This window comes from Brachionichthys hirsutus, unplaced genomic scaffold (genome assembly GCF_040956055.1).
Source record: "Brachionichthys hirsutus isolate HB-005 unplaced genomic scaffold, CSIRO-AGI_Bhir_v1 contig_1197, whole genome shotgun sequence".
Classification (NCBI taxonomy): Eukaryota; Metazoa; Chordata; class Actinopteri; order Lophiiformes; family Brachionichthyidae; genus Brachionichthys; species Brachionichthys hirsutus.
This window is the reverse complement of record NW_027180657.1, coordinates 644-22,882: the sequence shown is the minus strand read 5'-3', so window position 1 is coordinate 22,882 and position 22,239 is coordinate 644. Positions and strand designations below refer to the sequence as shown.

At 42.1% G+C, this 22,239-nt stretch overlaps 1 protein-coding gene across 1 annotated transcript in view; it reads right to left on the bottom strand.

Annotated features, from left to right (window-relative positions):
• Nucleotides 1-21,702, bottom strand: part of LOC137916329 (elongator complex protein 4-like) — a gene marked incomplete at its 5' end in the record, with an annotated part of 40,430 nt that extends 18,728 nt beyond the window's left edge. Inside the window, 7 exons of the mRNA XM_068759373.1 lie at nt 7,292-7,398; nt 9,814-9,922; nt 13,911-14,099; nt 16,061-16,145; nt 18,690-18,826; nt 20,229-20,363; nt 21,581-21,702. Of these exons, the coding sequence (XP_068615474.1) occupies nt 7,292-7,398; nt 9,814-9,922; nt 13,911-14,099; nt 16,061-16,145; nt 18,690-18,826; nt 20,229-20,363; nt 21,581-21,702 (884 nt within the window). The remainder of the gene's footprint in view (nt 1-7,291; nt 7,399-9,813; nt 9,923-13,910; nt 14,100-16,060; nt 16,146-18,689; nt 18,827-20,228; nt 20,364-21,580) is intronic.
• Nucleotides 21,703-22,239: the final 537 nt, after the last annotated feature.

The following is a 22,239-nucleotide window of genomic DNA, read 5'->3' as shown; positions in this document are numbered from 1 at the left end:
CATGCAGGCAAAATAGATGCAATGTTTAACACAGATAAGGCCCATTCCCACCTGCAGGCTGCCTGCAAGGTGCAAGACAGAGAAGCTCAAGGTTCAAATGGTGCAGAGCTTCTCATTTTTCCAGAGCTGAAAATTTTTTTTTTGGAACATTTACCGTTTTTTTGCTGGGATAAGAAGCTTTCCACAGATTTGAATTTTCGCTGTCTTTTGTGTGAGTTTGGCCGGGCACTGCTTAGGCACATTCTGTTCCCCAGATCCCACTCCTAACACCCCTGTCACTCATCATCACTCATCATTGTTAGGGACAAAAGGAAAAGTTTGGTTAAGCCACACACTGGAGTATATTCTCCCAGCCAGTGCCTCGCCCACCTTAACACATTCCCATGTGTGTGTTACGTAGAACACACACATGGACACAGCACTACTAACTCACGCACCCTGATGGATGGGGTTGAAAGATCTCCGATAAGACAGCATCACCTTGGCTTCTAACTTGCCTTCTGAAGTGCAGGCTTGCCCTCCGAATGGCCCTCTTACTCATCTACTGAGTGTAATTAAAGTCTATTCAGCACTCCATATGTGTCCTAACTATCCTCCACCATCGGGCCAGGCCTTTCAACAGCCACCTGTGAACTCTGAAGGACGGGGACACTTGCCCTCATAAAATTCATGAGCACTGCTACTTTCAACAGCCAGCCAACTTTTCTCAATGGCCAACACCACTTTAAATAACTCTGTGTGGACTGTCGGGCGAATCCCTTATAAATACAGCCATATTCAGAGTAGCAGAGGTTAAGTAGCTCCCATAATTAGCTGAAACAAATGCTTTGATTGTGTGTTAAGAAAGAGGATCAGTGACAGGGAAAGATTATGCTTTCATCAGGCATAGAATTTGAGAGACAGGTAAGACAGTAAATAGAATTTTTGTAAAGCAGAGAAATGAATGAAGTTAATCACAGACGTGCTGTGGTGAGGACGCCATCATGTCCCGTCTGTCTCCTTGAAGACAAGGAGAGATGATTCATTTTGTAGTGAGAATGTAAAAAAAAACCCCAAGGTTTCTACAAAAACGGTGTTAAATGTGATTGTCAACAGTATCGCAAATGAGTCAACTTTCTTTTGCTTCCAACTCTGTGACCCGGATCAGAAAAATAATAATAATAGCAAAACAACCATAGGATTGTTGTGGACAGCATCTCATTAAAAATACTGTGTTAAATATACACACATGTATCATACAATACAATATTTGCAAACACTAAAGAGACACAGAGAGAAATACATGCATATATGCTCATCCTGAGCGAGCGTCCAGGACAATGAGCAGAGAGAGTGTGGGAAAGTTTTTTTTAGGTCCCAAGCAGAAAGAGCCTTCCTGAGTTTGATGCCCCTGCTCCGGATCAACATTCCACCTTTGAATCACTCCCTCCATTGAGCTATTTGTGCCCATGATGGCAATTTTAACTTTTTCTGTGAATCAACCGCAGTGACAAAACTATTTCACTTTGGCTGGTTCAGGCAAAACACGACAATCTTTGCTTTTGCCAGTATTTTTTTTGTGTCCATTGCGAAATTTGCTTCAGGGCAATTAAAGGAACTGCCTAGTGCAATGTCTGGATTAAGAACCACATTTACGGCTGAGCTTTAAAAACTACCTGTAAAATGTTTTCTTATATCCTTGTCATTTAATTTTGCGTGACCAAATGTTTGAATGCATTTCTATAAATGCTAACATATTTATTACATTTTTGTTGCTCCATTATACCGACAGTGAACACAATTCACAGTACTTAAAACATACTCATAAGTGCACAAACCTTCGACAACATTAGACGTTATTTATTAAAGCCTAGGAGATAACAATAGCAGGACTGAGAAGCCAAAGGATACAATGAAGACCCGGTTAATAAGAATCAGGGGGCCCAATGGTTCCCCAGTCACTACCATTATGCTAATGTGGAACCCTTTCCGAACACACTTACACATACCCTATAGAACCACAAGACCCCGTGGACGCCTTATAAGTTACAGCCTCTTTCCCCTTCTCTCTCTAATAGGAACTGAAGACAACTTGGGCTACTTTAATAAGGACTGAGTCCAGTGTGGCCAGTCTAGTCTGATGGGGAATGAGTGGTGCATGGACTATGTTAAGGGTTCACTGCTCACTGATGAAACAGCTTCACTTCCAGGGCGAGTTCAGGCAGACCACAGTGTTACTCAATCTGGCAGGAGGAGCACACATGCCCTGTTTTGTTTCCTTTAATATGGCTTGTTTGTAAGAAACGTTTCGGCACTGTGTTGATATAGCATAGAGGGCAGCACATTTGACTAAGTCCCAGATATTCTCTGTTTTGAGCTTCGTCCCGACTGCAGCAAACAAGAGTGCTGCTGGTTTTCATCCCTAGGCGTTCCAGACAATGATAAAAAAAAATATATAAATTTTTCCGGGTATGTTTTATCCAGTGTTCTGAATGACCTCTGAACTGTGACCCTGTCAGAACAACCACATCTTCCATGCCATGACTTCATATCAGAACACTAAACCACTGTAACAGCATGAATTTGCACTTCAAGCTGTGAAACTCAGTTGATTCTTTGGTGCCGTAGGCTTGGTTTTCTCAATCAAAGATTTAGAGCAGTATTTAAAAATAAAAATCAGCAAACAACCAACAAAGACTTGCATATATTTGTATCTCTCTTCACATCCCAAAGACTCAGCACAGATGACTTACAAGCTGGCCCTTTTCAAACCCTCATACACATTTGCAGAATAGATAAAATCGCTGTTAAATAATAGATTGAAATCTGATGTATGTTGTGAATATTGTTCAGCTGAGGGGTCCGATTGCGTGCCACTGACTGGCCTGCACCAGGCTCTCTCGCTCCCTCATACATGCACAAACCATAAGCACACCTCATTCCAAAATGTGACAGAGGCTGGTGTATACCAAGAGGGGAAGTATAAATTATTCAATTTAAATAATATTACAAAGGTCAATTCCCATCTGAACGTGACTCCCAAGGCAGATATAGGAATCACAGGATTGTGTAGAGAATGTGAGGATTTTTATTCTACTAATAGGTTCAAGACATCCAATAAGCCTATTGCTTGCATTTACTTTATTCAGCCTGTGAATAACCATTCTGATCAGCTAATATGTAAATATTAAATGACCCAATTCAGTTCTATACATGAGTTCTTCTTAACATTGGCTGTTCTCTGATCTGTTGTACCAAGCATTATAACAGATATATGGAAGGCATGGAAAGCAAACAAACATGTAAACATATACAAAAGCAAGCCCAGAGGACTGGGTCTCTGACTCATTCTGCATTCTACAATTCTGTCTTTCCCTCCCCTTTTATTCCTCTCTCAATAAGATGGTTTGGTGCCTCCAAGGAAAAGCCCTCATTTTAATTAGACCTGACCTGAGAATCACTTATCTGCTCCTCTCTGCTTATGCCTCCCTCTCCTCTCCAAGCTTTTGCTCTGCTCCTCACATAGGTCCATTAACACCCTTCCCTCAGCACCCACAGGCTTCAACAGGGGGACACACACAGGCGTTGTCTTAAAGACATTTTGAGGACATGCCAAGAAACATTAACCTACTCTACACACCTCCCTTGGACTCTTTCAGTTTGCAATCCTATTCTCCTTACGTCTTCTCCCCCTTAGCACCATTATCAGCTTCCTCTGTTTTTTTCTGTATACATTTTGCCTTTCCTGCTCCTCATCCAAAGATGGAAGCTCTTGTAAAACTTGAGATGTCAGTAAAAGCATAAACCATAAAGTCATTAAATATAAAGCCACACATTTTTAAGATGGCAAAGTTTTCTTTAAGGCCAACACGTGTGCAGACTACACAGCCATCAAACTGGCCGAACTCGTCAACGCAACAGACGCCTCTAAACAGTCTCACTAAGAGAAGACTAATTTGACACAAATCCTGTCTTATGCTGTATTTGCCCCCGTGCACCCCAGTACCCCACAGGCATACTGCCTGCCAGTTTAAAGGGTCAAACAAAGGTAAGGAGACTGTAATCGCGTGCCATCTGCATTCTTCAGAGCTTCATCCTCCAAGCATCCTGAATTGTAAGACGCGTGACAGAAGACTTTGCTAGGTTCACATGAGCAAGTGAAAAGAATTCTCAGGCATTGCGTGCCACATACGTGCATTTCTCAGGTTTTCACCTGTGCTGCTGCATGAATGTCAATATCGCTCTCTCTGTGGGAGTAAGAAATGTCAGTGGATGCCTCTGAGTATGTGTTAATCTTGTCCAAACACTGAACACTCCTCTGCCTGCTCAGACAGGGCCATGGGTTAATTCTGGCTTCAGGCGCCACAGCTAATAACCGCTCATCAACCGCAGGTTGAACTCTCAGATGCGTCAACTGCTAGTCTGAGACACTCACGCACTCAACAGAACTTTTGGCAATGGAGCTTCAGTTTGTGAGGCTGGGAATTATGTAGTGAAATCAATTACTGCAACAAACTGAACAGAGCATGTTTTTATTGGCGAAGCCTTCAAGATGTGAGAAACAAATAATTATTTCCTTGCATTCTCAAGGTGCTTGGTGCAAATGTCATGAGTCAAACAGCAGTCAAGAAATTAGTCAACAGGATGAATAAATACACAGCTGAGGTGCAATTTAGCTGCCTGACCCAACTTGTGAGGCGCTGGCACTGTCAATCACCCAACATCCATCAATGTCATATTACAGAACAATTTAGAGACTGCGTAGAGTAAAGATACATTTTCTTCTTAATTTACAATATGTAAAAGAATTCAAAGGTTGAAAAATGAGGTTATAATATAACTTCCATGATGGATGTGGGAAAGGCTGACCAATTCCAAAAAAAGCACAAGAATGTTGTATTATGTGCCCCCAGGCAGAGGAGTCCAATAGCCTGGCTAAATGAGATGATTAGCAGGGATGGTGTGAGCTGTCACACTCCAGACACCGGATTTAGACTCCACTGTCACCACTGCATGTGTCAATCAGAGGTCCACCGAAGCAGTTGACCAACAGGTCAAACGCGGTGCACAAGCCACTTAAGACAGAACACAGTAATAGTCTTACATGCAAACGTATGTGCATGCATTCTGCTATCTACCAATCCCTCTGCATTGAAGGGCACTGATCCAACGTGCACTCAAACCTTTGTGACAAGGCTCTCTGAGATGTACAAATTAACAATGACAGCCAATCACATTGCCAGAAAACACAACAGGAGAAAATAACTACCTCACAAAAGTGACTAATCCGTGTTGTGATTGATTTGATGCATGGCTGGTGATATTTTCTCGGAATTCCCAAAACACATATCATAGTGTAATGGCCAAGGCCAGCGACTGACATTTCGTACAAAGTACTCTCTTTTGCCAGAAGCCAATATAGTATTTAGAAAAGTCCTGTAATGACAACACTTTGATTTTCTTTTAATGATATGTGTACATCATGAGGGAAATGCAAGTGGGTGGTATCCATTCTGCAAAAAGCACCAATAAAATTCCATAAACAAGCCTGATAGACAAAGCTTGATCTTTACAATGTGCTGCTGGGATAAATGGCATAGTTTCCAGACTCCACAGTGCTATAGGGATGCTCCAGGGCTAAGCCCCCCGGCTTGCCCAATAAAGAGGCCTAATTAAAAGAGCACTGAGGATAACCACCTTGACTTTTATAGATGCTATAAATCTATACTACAGTGGCCTATTCAGGGTGTCAGAGAATGGAGGAGTGGGGGGGGGGGGTTAATGCAGACAGCAGAAAGATTCAGAAAGATGGTGAAGGCCAGCAGAAGATGAAAAGGGGTCGACCGCAGGTTGTGGAGAAGTTCCAGGGAAGGGACTCCTTTCCTCCGCTTCACCTTATGCACAAGACAATAGGCCTCCCTCAGAGCCACGGTGTGATAAGGTAATGATAATGTAATGAGGACCAATTATGAGCTCGAGCTGAGAGGAGGGCCCCTTAATTTGTCTTGAGAGTGGTAGTTCAAAGACAGATTGATTGCTCTGGGTGAGTGTGATGATGTGACACAGGCAAAATGGATCTGTCTATGAGAGGAAGCGTGAGAATGAGAAATCAAATCAAAACGACACAAGAATGGGAAAGGCCTTGTCGTATTGTGCTATTTAAAATATATGCCCCCTACTCTGCACTTGTTCAGAAAGGTCACACTAATCAATGGATTTAAGCAACATGGAGAAGCAAAAAAGAAGAAATTTGTCATGCATTTCCACTTTTATTGCGTCTATGAGACAAAGGCCCTTGGGACAGATACCGAAGCCGTGCTCAAATTAAATAACCTGTCAGAGAAGAATTTCTCTGCGTATACATGCAGCTACATACCGGGAAATAACGTCCGAATAGATGAATACAAATGACATAATGCCAAACATATATGGTAACTACATCCCAAATCTACTTGGGCTGCTGCCACTGCCGACTGCATGGAGAGCACTTGCAGTAAAGGTACGGTCTTTTTGTTCTTATGACTTGCTTCTTATTACTTTGTCCCATATTGTCGCAGTTATGTTACAGAAGTCAAAATATAATTTTCGCTTGTTGGAGAGATATAACAGATATGTCAGAACTTAGAAGTCTGTAAGTAGTTACCGTATATTAGCACTACTTCATCAAACTACAAGCCGCTCTTATCACCCTGCCATTCAAATGAGCTGACAGGCATTGGCAGGATAAGGTACTGTTGCTCTCTAAAAATGTCTAATGATTTTCTCAGCAGGTCACGCCTGTTGCCAGGTGGGCTGCCAGACACATGAAGCAGCGAATGGTGCGTGTGTCGTTTTCACTTGAAAGTCACTCCGTCTTATTTTTTTTAAATATTATCACTCTGCTGAAGTGCAGTTAATTCATGCTCCTTCAGTACATCAAAATATAAATATATTCAATTACTACTGCCATCTAATTCTCGTGGCACATTCATGAATAAGGTATTGACAATCTTCTCACTCTGCTGCCTCTTGAGTGAGTGTGGCAACAACAGTGGATAATCAATGGCTTTACCTTTGATCAACACCCAATAACAGACAAACGTTAAGGTAAGCTAGGTCTTGGACAATACGAGAGACTTATCTTCATCGTCATCATTCAATTCAGCTCTCGTTTTAGCCCACAAAAACACATTCCTGGAATAAAATTTAAGCAACAAAATAAAAACAAAAAGATTTGACATCATGAAAAATACAACAGGAGGGTTGCGCTGCTGAACATTATATTTTGTTTAGGATGCAACCCTGGTGATGCTGAGTAATCCTGACAACGTACCTCAATACTGAACTGTTTTCTCTTGAGCTTGAAGGCTAGGTCCTTGTGGTCAGGGAGATTACTCACCAGACAGTTCAGGTGAGGTATCTGTTGTACATGTAGCAGGCCTGCAAACAAGAGTAAGAATAGATTCAAAGAGAGAAAGTGCAACCAACATATCTAGTCCTATCTGCAATTTTGGTGTTTTATGCGTCGTAAAAATAATTGTATGTACATGATTTTTACAGCGCAAAACTCTTGTTTGAATAGTTCAACATAGAAAGGATCAGGTCTTCAAAATAATGTCTTTTCTCTGTTTAAATTATAGATGCAACATCCAATAGCATTTTTCAGATGTTGAAACCTCCTTCGTAAAATTCTTTCATTTCATACACAAGAGATAATTTCTGTTAAAATGTGGCAAGCGTGAAACTAATGTCACCTGGAGATACCCCCCCCATGAAATCAGTATATGACATACCGAGATAAGCCGGGATAAGTAAATATTGTTTTGGATATATGCTATGAAGAAGATGGCTAACCCTCACAGCAATCTTAAAATCATCCCTCTATGTCAAACTTGAATAATAATATTTTGGAAAATTCTAAATATCAAAAGGCACTGTGTAAAGTTTGGTGAGGCTAGAATGCAATGTTCATTATTATATGTTCAATCTGGACATCTCTTGATATTTTTATTTTGGGTATAATAAATTCCTAAACTATTGCAATTCTGTATTTCAAATAACTTTTTTGATGCTTTTAGGGAAGCTGTTTCCTCTTTACCTAACTTTCTTCTAGAGTAGAAAATATGAAATTTATCTAAAAGCAAACTTTCAATGATTCAACAGGTCGATTTTGACATTTTTGAAAATACTGGACTTAAATCAATGTTTTTTTTAATTTGTTTTAGTACATTATTGATGAGAGCATCAGAAACTAATCGGAAATTCTGCAATTAAATAAAACGTATTACTGTATATTTATTGTAAAATAAAATAGTGCCTGGAAAAGAACTTGTTTTTAGACATCAACATCCCAACTATCTATTCTACTGTTTATGGAGAATAGTGTACAGTAAATCTTGCTACTCACCAATATGTATTAGAGGAATTTGGGAAATTTAACAAACTTGCAACCTAAATATTCTTGCAAAGCACTGAAGAAAGTATGTTTTACTGTCACCATAATGTTACATTTTTATGAAACTGTAAGAAGTATTGTACAAGTGAGGTGGTATAAAATGACAGAGAGAGAGAAAAGAAGAAGAGATCAAGGGAGTAATGAAGAAAGGGAGACAGAGACATAAAGAGGGGGATGGTGGGCTCTCTCCTCTGTGCACTTGGGTGATTTCCCCTTGTGTGATTTGCAATGACAGGCTTCCCAGCATGCTTTGAGCAGCCCTGAACTGCTGCCGCAAACACGCACGCACACGTATCTGCACGCACTCTCACACCAGATGCATTTGCGCCTATGTACGCTCATCAAAACAATCATTGCACGTAAATGTACTTCATAATCTGAACAGAAAACCTGTGCCAAAGACTTTTGACTCGAAATTTTAAACAATATTATCAACATATTTGCAATTATTGTAAAAGATAATACTGATAATACTAAGATAATGATGAGACTCATGTTGAATCTGCTTGCCATGAGGTGTGCAATCTGAGAGGAATGTGATTATGATATGCATTTTCCAAATAAAACATGCTGCTGGAAGAAACCAAAATCTGCCATTGAATGTTTTTACTCCTCATCCCTTCATGTCTTACCCCAGGAGGAAAGGGAGGGGAGAACTGGGAGGAAAAGCCTGCGAGTGAGTGGAGAGTACGAGAGGCACAGCTAAAAATACTCTACTCGCATATACTGACCTTTATGTGTGAAGAGTGTGATAGAGAGATAGAAAGGAGGGAAGCAAAAAGGAGAAACAAGGGAATGGTAAAACTGTGGAGGCAAAGTGATGTTGAGAACTGGAAGAGCCGGGACAAACCATGTTGCACCCCTTACTCCTCTTCTTTCTCCCTTTTCCATCTCTCCAGTCATCCCTTACCCATGTCCTCTTCCCCAACTGAAAGCCTTGCCCTCCATTTATCAGCAGAGCATTCTGGCCATGGAGACATTGAGCGAGGGACAGAAAGATAGCGACAGAGAGGAAGAGAGAGTGATGGTGAGAATATCGATTCCCCAGTGTTGGTTTGCTCTGTTCCAGAGCCTCAGGGGTATGGGACTAGGGATGGAGAGGGGGCGAGGCGAGAGGGAGAGAGGCTGTGCTGGAGGTGGGTGGGGGTGGGGGGGTTGAGAGTGCGAGGGAGAGGGGGTACAGCGTGGCAGCTGAATCCCCCCCGGCCTGTCTACTGAGGAGCACGTCTGATTGAGCAACAGCACGCTAACTTGCACTGACAGCCTGGCCTGCAAGGGGGCTGCCCTGCCTCCATCCACAGCCCAGCCCCAGCCTTAATGCACTGCCTGTGTGTATGCTTGTGTATTTGTTGGAAAAGAGATAGAAAGATAAGCGAGTGTGTGCGTGTGTGTGTTCTTACCATGGTAATCTTTGTAGAGTGGGTTGGTCTCTCTTTCAGAGCCTTTGAATGATTCCAGCGCTATGGCATTGTCACATAGCCTGGTTATGCTTCCCATTAGAGCTCTGTCCTGTAGGACAAGAGAGAGAGAGAGAGAGAGAGAGAGAGAGAGACATGAGCAGGTAATTAAAAGCCTCCCGACAAGCCATCAATGTTGCAATTAAATAGGTCATCAGTTCCCCAGACCAGGTCATTTTTGTCCATGGCTTCAATGAGGGTGATGAGGTAGTTTAGGGATAGGGGATTGACAGGGGGGGGGGTCACAGGTGATGTCAGGGCAGGTGAATGGACATGCATTTTAAATTTGTCATAAAGCTAAAGTAGCATGGGAAAAATGGCATAGCTATAAAATTTGATGATTTCTTTTAATCAAGCATCAATTCCTATGAAAGGGTTCACAGTTGTTGCTCACTCTCAAACCAGCACACAGCAGGGGGAGGCCAGAGGGTATAAATGGGTGGGGGAAAGTAGCAGAGGCTTGATGGGGAGCGCTCCCCCTACTGGTTAGGTCAGTGCCCTAACAGGACAAATAAGGGGCAAATACAGTAAAGAGAAAGAATGAAGGGGAAATATACAGAAGAGTGAACGCAGAGGGTAAAGTAAGTGGCGAGGAAGGAGATAGAGGGATCCTGCAGTAGAGGGAAAGAAGGAGTCCTGCATTATTAATCTCTTTGCTTCTTGAATCATTCACATCCTTCATTCTGTGTTGGCTGCCACCGCCTAATGCAGTTTTCATGCATTCATGTCGTTCCCCCACTCTTTATTCTTCCTTTTCAGTTTTGTCCTACTTTTAAAATATGCATACCCCATCCAGCCACGGCCACCAGCACTTACAGGGTATCTCAGGTCATTGTAACACAGCAATTAATGCCAGTGTTTGGCCATAAATTATTCAAAACACCAATAGTACAGAATGATTAAAAGATGGTAAAACAAAACTTTATTTTACACTATAAGCCATTGAATATTATTGAAGTAAGGTCACTGCAAGATCACGCGCAGAGTCCAGTGTCCATCTTACCTTTACTTAACTACAGTCACTCCATGCAAGTAGTTACAGATGAACCCCATCATTCGCCACAGTTGATTTGCTCATTTGGTTTTTCTTGACTGTATATGTACCGGCTTTTGCTTGTTACAAAATATGATTTCTCTTTTTTGCAGAGTCTAGTCCAAAAATGCATCACTTTGAAGGAGACTTTTCATTTTCATTCAGTCGAGTGCTTCTTTCACAAATGTTTGGAAACATAAAATATGATATAACTAACTGAACATTTTAGTCACATTTTGAAGTACAATGCCCAAATGAGAGGATTTGGATTTATCCGTTATTCTGGCATTATTCTTTTATTATGGCAATGCAAAGCAAAAAAAATAAATAAACGAACAATTTTACACTGCCTATAGAACACTGGGAACTCAAAGGAAATGGAAAAAGGTCAACAGGAAATGAAAAGAAATGAAGAAAAAAAAAATTGCGCATGACCAATATTATTAACTTAATTAATAAAAAATAAAAAATGAGGTCATGGCAAGGCTGAAGTTTTGGTTTAGTTCTGCTATTATATGATCTTGACGACTTTAGAACAGTTAAGGACAGTGTCAACTTTAGGCCTATTAATACTAGCAGAAGACATTTGAGGTTGTAAAAAAATAAAAACCTGAGGGGAAAAAAATGGAACATTTGTTTTCCTAGAAGTTGATGCAGCAAATGATGACAATATATACGATTTATAATCAATGCAATTAACAGAAGTACAGCATGGAAGGGCCAATACATGATAAATCCAAAAAACGAATGCATTTATTCCCAAACAGCTTTGATAATAGAACGATATCTCAACATAAAGTATATAAGAAGTATCCAGTAACAGATCCAGGACATTTGGTAAATAATTAACTGTCACCAATTATTGATCTTAAATTGCACTCTGTGAGATACCTGATCAGAAACATTTCAGACGACTTTCACAAGCTTGTGTGTATGCTTGTGTATTTGTTGGAAAATACACAATTGGGTTGAGGGAGTACACCCTGCAAGGAGGGGAAACACTGACCTGCTCTGCTCATTTTACATAAAATCCCTACACACAGACATCGTAAATAACATATTGTAGTGTTTGGAACTTTTGGAATTTGTTTGTAGCTGTAGTTTTTTTTAATACAATATTTTTATATTTCCAAAACTAAACAGTTAATTTATTATTCAAGAAAAAGAATCACAGATTAAATTACAATGCAAATGAAAATTAGTACCATTTTTTTTAACAGAATAAATGTATACAAGATGTTATTATATTTTAATGGCTTTCTGTAGAGAGATGATATAAAGAAGACACTCGTGTGGGGCAGGATTATTTTTTTAGCATAGGTCAAAATACCACTGACCAGCAGGTGAGGTCTATATGGGTGCATTTTAGGGTGAGTTGTGTGTGTTTTCTGGCCGGCATAGGCATGGTAGCAGGCCATAGTTTGATGGAGGAGGACCACAGAAGGACAAGCCTAATTAATGTTTCAGATGGACTGTGGCACTGGGCCGCTGTATGGAAGCTTTCAGTGAGTTGCTAAACTTCCCAAGCTGCTCAATAATGGATAGAAAGTCCGGTGCAGCCTTGGCCAGCTAGCCCACTGCGTCTCGTCTAGACGGTTTTCCAAAGGCCACACACACTGTTAACTGAGATAATTATCAAAGCACAGGCAGTGGCCGAAAAGTCACTCTGCTAACATGTTAATTATTAAAATGGGAAACCTGCACACATTGGTGACCTCAGATGATCAATCAAAGAATGCACTCCTATGACAACAACATCATTTGAGACTAAAATCATCATTAGGCCACTTCCTTGATGCTCATCTACACACCCTCTCATTACCTCGATGTTGGCTTTGTCACCGAACACCTGATTCAGTCCAAAATTTCCTCCTCTCCACTTCTCCCCCCACTCATTCTCTTCACTCCCCAGGGTGGAGAAGGGGAGGGTACAGATTAAGGGTTTGGAGGCCAGGCTAGAGCGGGACTGGGGGAATCGCTCTCACCACAGCTGACATCTGCTAGTTAGACACTCCACCTTTTTTGACTAGGCCAAGGCAACTGTGGACGGCCACATACAGGCTTGGAGCCAGAACACTTTATGACAACACAGCTGTTCCGAAGTTAAACATGGACTTATATCTTTGTTTTATAATGAATCACAGACAATGCAGCTTCCATGTGGTTGTGAATACACCAGAGGGAAGTAGAGGTTTAAGTGACGTTGAGATAAAAACATTTTGGTAGAAAGTCTCAAATGGCTTTTCTTGCAAGTCTGTCTCTATGGTCTGGGGGAGGGCTGTGGTTTGCCATATGCCTGAGCAGATGACTCTACCTTCACACTGAGAGGCCAGACTGTACACAGATGCATGCACATGGACATAAACCCCCTAAAACACATACACACCCAAACCTGCAAAACAGCCAGAGACAGACTCAACTACAAGGAGGGATATTTGTAAGAGGATAAAATGCATACTGAGGCAAACACTCCAACTGTTTAAGGATTCAAGAAAAACAAAACAAACAAACAGACTCGAAGGCCTTTGAATGAAATGTGAACTTGACTGGGTCAGTTGGTGGGGAGTGATGCTTGGGGGAAGAGGCCCCTCACAGGTCTGAGTCAAACCAGGGTGACACTGAATCACAGGGTCAAGGAGGCCTTAGTTCAAAAGACTTGAAACTTTTTTTTGTAACCATTTAATGAACAATACAAAGCAAAAGTACATTTGCAAAATTTCACCCAATGCATTGAAAAGGCCTGACTATTATATTTAAACTCATCTCATTTCAAGTCATTTTCCTTCTGGTGACAATCTGAGGTTAAATGATTTAGGACAAACAAGCAAAGACAAAATGAATGAAGTGAAAAAGTAATAACATTTAATGTCATGGTTTTCTTGGAGAATAATACGATTCATAAAATTATTGTAAACTGTTTTCATCTAATAAAAAATATGTGGATGAATCTGTTATAGATCAGTTGGTAAGAAAAATGCAAATCAGATGGTGTCAAATACCGTCTTACCTGGATGAGGTGTGAAGGCACAGTTACTACTGCGATGGAGAGCGATGACCTTAGCAAAGAGCGCAGTCCATAGAGAAAGGTAGTTAGGGCGTGTTTATTTGTGGGGTTGTCATGGCAACACAGGTCATCGCCCCACATGACTGAGCCAAGAGAATGTAGACCAATTCGCAGGATGTTGGATGTCTTTGACTGTAAGTCAGAAAGAAAACACAATGCAGCAAAAGATTTAGACTTATTTTAAAGTTAATCTCACAGTGTATCTAAAAATTTACAGATCAATGTTTGTGATTTATTTTGGAGAGGTGCTGTTTTGGGTAAGATTCCCAAACTTTGGGAGATACCAACTGGACAGTCTGGTCACCAACACAGACGATTGGAACACAGTGCCCAAACGTGACTGGACACAACTGCCCAATCACAGAGGCCATCTGACACATGCACAATGGACCTGTCAGACAGGCTTCCAATATGGCTGCCACCCAGAAATCCTAGCACATTCTTGGCACAGCAGCGACGCTTTGCAGCCAAGGGGGGCCTGAGTAAGGGTGGAGGGCCACCCCTCGAAACCCCCCCACACCACCAACAGAGATCAGCGACAACCAACTCTCATGAAGATGGACAAACAGTAGCAGGACATATATCATGGGAATGGAGAGAATGGAGGAGCCTGTCTGAACGGCAAGACTTTTCTAACCTTTGGTACAACAGCTTCTTAACTGGGAATGTTTTCGTGGTGACTCCTAATTACTGAGGTGATACCCAAGAGTGATCAACATGAGTCCAGGCGACAATTGTTTCTACAACCTCGCTTCTCAATTGTCCCTTCCCCTCCATTATCTTCTCTGCCCCACTCTCCATTGCTTCCTCTCCCATCAGTATGACCTAACCTTTGTTTGGAATTGGATCACGATCTTGCGCATCTAAGAAAAATAAACTCCATTGTTTCTCAGAGTTTTCTCAACGTTCGCTCATACTTTCCTCAAACACATCTCTCATACAGGACTATTCATCTTCCTGTACAACATCCAACTTCAATCCTGCATTTTTGTACCTTATTGTATGAAAGTATTAGTGTTGTGAATGTGCCTTGGTCATGATTACATATGCTATTTCTTTGTTTGTCTATATAGGTCTTGGGGGGGAAAGAATTAGAACTCAATTTCTGTCTGCAGCCCCTGCAGGCAGGAACTGTGGTAACAAGACTGTTGCTGTGGCATCAGCAAGAGCGGCCAAACCAAACTCCTATAGTTCAGCCTATAGAGAAAGCAGGGACCAGTGCCAGTAGAGTCCAGCCAAGAACCAGAGGCCAGCCATATAGGGTAGAGCCAGCTTGGGAGCGCAGCCTGATCACCAGCCAGTCTCTGAAGAGGCTCAATCCAGCTGCCACGTCTGTCCCACTCATCTCAAAATACTACCAAACAACATGCACCTGGAATTTAATCACATTTCAAATCTGTAATGTGCATAACACCACAGCTCATATGCAATCTGCATCTCTTTAGCATTCACAATGTTAGAATAACAAATAAATATATGAATGTATACACAATGGCCATCACCCATACTAGACATTCTTGTGCAAGAGCCCATGTTACTCTGTGCTGGCCGGCATTCTTGGACTGTGCCAACAGTATGTCAGGTGGCCATACTGCTTTAGTGATGTCAGCAGTTAATCCTGCATGTGGGTGATCGAGGAGGAGGGGTGAGGCGCACTGAAGGTGAATCCTGTGTGTGAGTGGTGGCAGGGGAAGACCAGAGGGGGTCACCAAATGTATTTGATAAAAAAGATGTGGACACATACACACAGCAGGTATCTCCCTCTCTGTCCCTCTCCGTACTTATCTACCATTTGTCCGTACGTCTGCCTGTCTGTCTCTCTGTCTAGAGATAGAGAGAGATCTATAAACAAACACATACATCAATGGTTTTGCTCTTGAAAAATGCACAGCTGCATTTTGTATTTCATTTTTAAGAGCTGACTTTATGTATTTCAACAAATGTCAATCTTAAATACAACTCTAGACTGTCTATCTAACTGTGGGACCAAATAAGAATAACGAATAAGCATACAACTAAAGAAACTACGGGGCAAAAATACCTTTGAATTCAGGATGAATGAAACCAATTCAGAACAGAAATTCAAGTCTTACCAAGGATGTTGCTACACCAAATCCCCGGCTGTGTATGACCTCTTGAAGTGACTTCAGCAATGCAGAGTAGGACTCAAGCATGGTACTGTGAAAAAGCACAAGACACAGCATTGAGTGGACAGGGTGGAGGAAGCAATCAGAGCAAGAACACAAGATGGTTACTTAGGACATATAAACTGTAAATGAAACCAGTTTGATAAATCTAGGCCAAGCCCATCAGTGCAGTTGCTTAATCCTCTATAACTGCAGCAAGTTCCTCCGACTCTGCTTTTCTGGAGCCACTGAAGTAGACAGATGATCCATGTCAAGAGATCCAATTAATTTATTTGGTTGATTAAATTACAACATGACTGTCAGCTCCCCAAAGATCTGATTTTGCAGACACACACGAGACGTCCGCGTGGACTAACAAACATAAAAACAAAGAGGAAAAGTGACAGGTTGGAGAAGGATTAATGGGCCGATATCTAAAATTAACATGGACCAGCATTTTGGTGTTTAATCATGGGTAAGATGTGCACCTCTGACAAAGGGCATCCGCTAACACTGGAGCAACATTTAGCAACAGTCAAGGGATGGCTTACTGCTGAGCCTACCGTGTGCCTAGGGGACGGCCAATGGGAATGTTAACCCCATCTTTTAACACAGGCCCATGCCACTTAAGGACGCTACCCCAATGTAATAATGACTCTGCAGTGAGTCACAGTAGGCTGCTGTGACAGTTATCAATTTGACCTGCGGGCTACAAAAACCGATACATATAGATTGATCACACACCAATAGCTCTGCATAAAGAGTGATACACAATCGTGTTGATTACACTTCTCCAAGTACATTCATATACTCTATTTCTGTTATTCAGCCTAACAATGGTGCCTCCTGACCCCGCTGGGGCTAATGATAGAGCTAGTTTGGTGAAAGAAGGACACCTACCCTCCTTGGCCTCTCTGCCCATTCCCCTTCTATGAGGTAGGGGGCTAGGATGGTTTGACATGCAGTTGAGGAGGAGGTTGCCTATAGTTAGCAGCTATTGTGTAGGGCGTCATTGTGCTTTAGCTACCCCTACTGAGCACCCCTCATTCAGGTACCAAAAAGGTCTAGGTGCTTAGCTACAGGGGCTAGCACTTCAGCTAATTAGGATCAAGCACAGGGAAGCTTCTTTATCTTAGCGTTCCTCTTTCAGCATAGGAAGAAAGGAGGAGAGAAAGGGGGATGCTTGGTCTTAAACAACAGGATCTGTATCACCTAGAGAGCAATTTGTACCAATTATGCCTTCAAGTGAAACGGAGCAATTTAACAGCTAGGGTATCAACATGGGGCTGTGGACACGTGCAAGGGGGAGTTGCCTGCTTCGGAGTTTGTGTGGTACATGTGTGTCGTGTGTGTGCATTCAGTACTGAGGCGGGACCGGGGCCACAATGGTGCGATGCAGGTGTAGTTTCCTGCTGTCAAAATGTCTGTGAGATATACAACGAATTCAGACAGCTCAACAGTGGCACCACATAACTCTTACTCACCGAACCATCGTATAACACTGCTGACAATGACGGATAAAGGGATTTATTTATTTATTTGTTCCCCAAATTATATGATTTATTTTTGTGTTGATCTGATGAAATGAAATGAAATATGAAATGAAATACTTTTTATTTTATTTTTAATTGTCATCTGCGGGGACACACAATGATATATAGAGCAATAGCAAATGATCTGGTGGAATTGTATTCCTTTAAGAATGTCTGCAACATTTAATGTGTTTGCATGGATGCTCTGTCAAACAGTCTGTTTACCGAAATAAAGGAAGAGGGATTCTGTAAAGCCTCCTCCACATCCTCTGTGCTCCAGATTGCAGTATTTACCCAGTGTGTGAGAGTGTGCCTTGGTGTGCTCAGCGGCACTCTCTGAGTAAAGAGCCTGCATTACCTCTTAACACTAAGTACACTCAGCACAGGAGAAATCAAACAGACGCTGAGCAAACAAGACCCTTATTTGAATAGACATGCACAACCTTTCCAAGAGGCTGAATGTCACGGGCCAATGGCAAGTTACTGCAAACAGAGGATGAACCTGACCTGAATCAATGAATGAATAAAATGTGTAGAAATTAAATGTGAATAAAAATTAAAGCAACTAAAACAAACTAAGTATGCAGAGTAAAAAAAAAAAAACACTGCTTAGTTGAAATCTGTAATTTCATTTAATAATTAAGGAAACGGTGGGTGCTTTATCCTTTAGCGATAATCATTCAAGTTGGGTTCAGTCTTTCCCTGTAGGTCTTTCCCTGCTACACCTGTAATGGGCCTTGAGGTAACTTTCTGTTATGAACTGGTGCTTTATTAATAAAATTGAATTGAATTCAGATTTATTTATGAATAAGTCTGATATCTCATGAAAAGAGCTCGACGTAGTTTTTTCTAATTACAGGGTCTTTGCCGTATGAGCTCCTTAAGTGAAGTTGGGCCATCTCAATGGCCATTCACCTCTATTCTGTGAACAATGCCATATTTGCTTGCCTGTGTCGTGTAAATGATGGTGTACCTATGTTTTGTGCATGATGTCACGTTTGTGTTCTGCAGATAAAGTCTCGGTGGTTTTCATGCATTCTGTGGACGCTGCCTTGTCGTTTTACCTCCGTGTGGGTGATGCCTGGGAGGGATGTTCAGGGAGGTAGAAGCGGTGACACTGGGCTGCCTGGCGAATTTCTGCCTCCATTACCTTGGAAACGTCATAGTAATGCCCAAAGCGGGATGAGGATGCTAGGGCACTCTGAGGAGGTCAACATTGAAAATGCATGTAAATGCATAGAGCAAAGCTTCACACCTTTTATTTAAGAACATTTAAATGTATTTGCAGCCAGCCCATCTAGTTGTTTTAACCTACTTACAACAATCCACGAGCAATAAACTAATAAAAAAAAAAAACATGTTAAATGAGTGCGCTTCACGATACAATGTGAATGCAATTGCATTGTTTATGGGTCATTCCTCAACGTTCCTACAGCAGAGAAGTTAATAACCACTATGACCATTTTCTTTATCATTTCTTCACATAAACGTCCACTTCTGGCTGTGAAAGCAAACGTGTCAGGGACGCATGGGAAGGCGGATGTTTTCCAGCAGCTGAAAAAGAGAGTTTTAGCTCTTCTCTCTCAGTGAAACCGGGGATTCCATTGTTCGAGGGGCCCTTAATCTACTCCTAATCTGGATTAGGGCCCCCGGTGTGTCCCTCTCCTGGTGGGACGAGGGGGTCAGCAGGGCAGGGGGGGTCAGGGGCTCATCTTCTCTTTGTGAGCTTGGCAACCCGCTTAGCGTTCCATCCCCGCCCTAACGGCCTCACCTTTGATCTGATGTCTTCATCGGGAGAGCGACACAGTGGGCAATGCCAGGAGGTGTGTGTAAGGGGAAAGTAAGCATTGACTCTGGGGGTGAATTTGGAATGCAAATCCTCTGGTGGGGCTTACTAGTGGTTTGTAAAGACAATTTTACAGGGGAAGGGGGAGAGTTGAGGAAAGGACACAGATATAAAGAAGTTTCCAGGGGGTGAAAAAGAGGGAGCGGATCACCAGGGACACACTGTGTTCTGTTAATCCACATAGCGATATGGATTATAGACAGATGGGGAGAAACTGCAGAGAAGTAGAAGGAGAGGGTCACTACTCAAAAGCGGAAGAAAGAGTGTAGGGATGCCGACCCTAGCAGGGGGGAAAGGCAGGGATTTGAGGCGCAGATCTCGGTCATAGGATTGAGGAAGGAGACATGTCAATGCACAGACTCCAAAGTATTCTCGTTTCCCAGGCCAAGCAGGGGTGCAGCCGCTTGGGTATCCGTGTATATTAGAGTTGGAGACCAGTGAAAAGCCTACCTAGTGCCAGCTAAGTGTGAGTAATCTGCTTCAGCCCTCAAAGGAGAGGCTCGGACCTCATTCACTCATAAAGTAGTTTAGAAGCTCATGGATTTAGTGCTGGAAACAATTGCCAAACAACTAAGACCAGTGAGCCAGTTTGTTCTTTCTCATACCATCATGATCAGATACACATTTGAGCTTGAATTAAAAAAATAAATATATATATATATATATATATATATATATATATTTGACTGCATTCTAATCCCAGTAGGCTGCAATTATTAAGAATTACAGGAGTTAATATAAAATATCGTGTCATTACCTGTACTTTTGGAAGATTCTGATAACGCCAGGCAATTTGCATGGCATCCAAACTGTCCTGAGGTTCATCTGACATCATGGGATGCTGCACTGGTCTGTGGACAGCAACGTCGTCCAGGATGGGAGAAGGGAGCTCCTTCAAAAAAAAAAACAAACAAACAAACAAAAAAAGATAAATGTAAATAGAAAGGCACTTGGAGAGAGTGTAACTCCATCTATGCTAATACTCCATGATTACACATATATAAAAGTACCATCAAACTTTGTGGCCATTGAAAGGAAACAAGTTGTTTATTGTCAGAGTTGACCTGTCCTTTAATTTCCTTCTTTCGCCCTGATTTCTCACAATAAGATGGTTTCTTGTGTCCATTTTAAAATAAGACACAAAGAATAACATTAGTATCTAATATTAGCATTTCATTGAAGATTAAAGATTACCGGTAAACGCTTTTATTGTCGCATACACAATCACTGCACACTTTTACACCCTACTGCTATTGGGCCCCTTTAACAATCCACACACATGCATATATTTAAGGGCCCTGTAACATGAATGGAGAGGCTATAGGGTGACGGCGCGGCCATGAACGGCACGCCTGGAGCAGTTGGGGGGTGTGGGGGGGGGGGGGGGGGTGATGCCTTGCTCAAGGGCACCTCGGGCACCCCTGGAGGTAGACTGGCCCCTCTCCAACCACCAGCCACAAGCGCACACTCTATTTCATCTGAGCTGGGACTTGAACCAGTGGACTCTCCGCTTCCCAACCCAAAGCCCAACCCACTGCCACCCCATTTCATGAATGTAGCTGTGAAAACACTAAATGATGTGATATATCCCCACTGGGATTGCCCCTCTCTTAATAAGCCTTTGATATGTAAAAGCAGGGTGAGGCTCTGACCCCTCCCACTATCAATCAGTGGGAGAGTGACCCTTCTCCCTTATGATGGGTGACAGTCAGCTTCTGCGGCTATGGTTCTCTTCACAGTGTGATGCATCGGGAAACATTTCAACAATGCCACAACCATGCCACCCTCGACCCCCGAGACAACTAGACTGACCCTGGCACATCTTGGGAAAAGCTGTGTATCTACAATATCTGGTCAATTGTGCTCAGTGGTGGCTGGTTGGTATATTGTGGCATGTGGTCAGAACATTTTCAAGATTTTATGGTGACATGTGTATAGAAAAGTTTTACAAAAATGTATTTTGCAAGTCTACAGCAGCAGCCCAGTTTGACATCGGAGTTGACACATTCAGGCCGTTTAGGCTCCATTTGGAACCGAGAAGAATACAATTCTTTGTAGCAACGTTTTGTTCCCAAGAGCTTTGAGAAAAGACCACACATCCTCTTGTACCTGCAAGATGTCATCTGGATTCATTTGAGCAGCTGCCACAAAAAGTTCATGTCGACACACCACTCCTTCTGCCAGGAAGTACTTTAAGATCATACGAGAGTAGCTATCATATCGGTCCTCCTCTATAAAAGGAACACAAGAAAACAACAATCAGAATGTGAGCGAGGGTGAAAAACACAAATATTACACTGAAGAAACTGTCAGTCAATGCCATATTGCTAAGACTGTCTGCAAGGCCTGAGGATAAGACAGAGTGATTTAAAAAAAGAAAAAGAAAAGGTTCAACATGTATGAAAAATATCAACCTCGACTCCATCATTGGACCTTGTCTCATTCTGAGCATCCATTAACAAGCCACGGCCACTGCAGTTCACGATCAAATCCTACTTGTAGACTGTAATTGAAGTAAGGACCTCGATCGGGCAACTTTTAGTAGGGAACAGCGGAAGTGGCAATTGTCGTGGCACAGACACTTGCGTATTATTGTGTAATACGGCAATCAAAGCATATCCCCGAACAGCAGCAGAGGTGAGAGGGAGACACTTGTCTCAAGTATTCACCTGACCCCTCACCGCAAGGTACTCCAGCTATCAGGACATCTGACAGGAGGAGGCAGAAGTAGGATACAAGTGCCCGTCAGTGAAATGCCACTTGACACA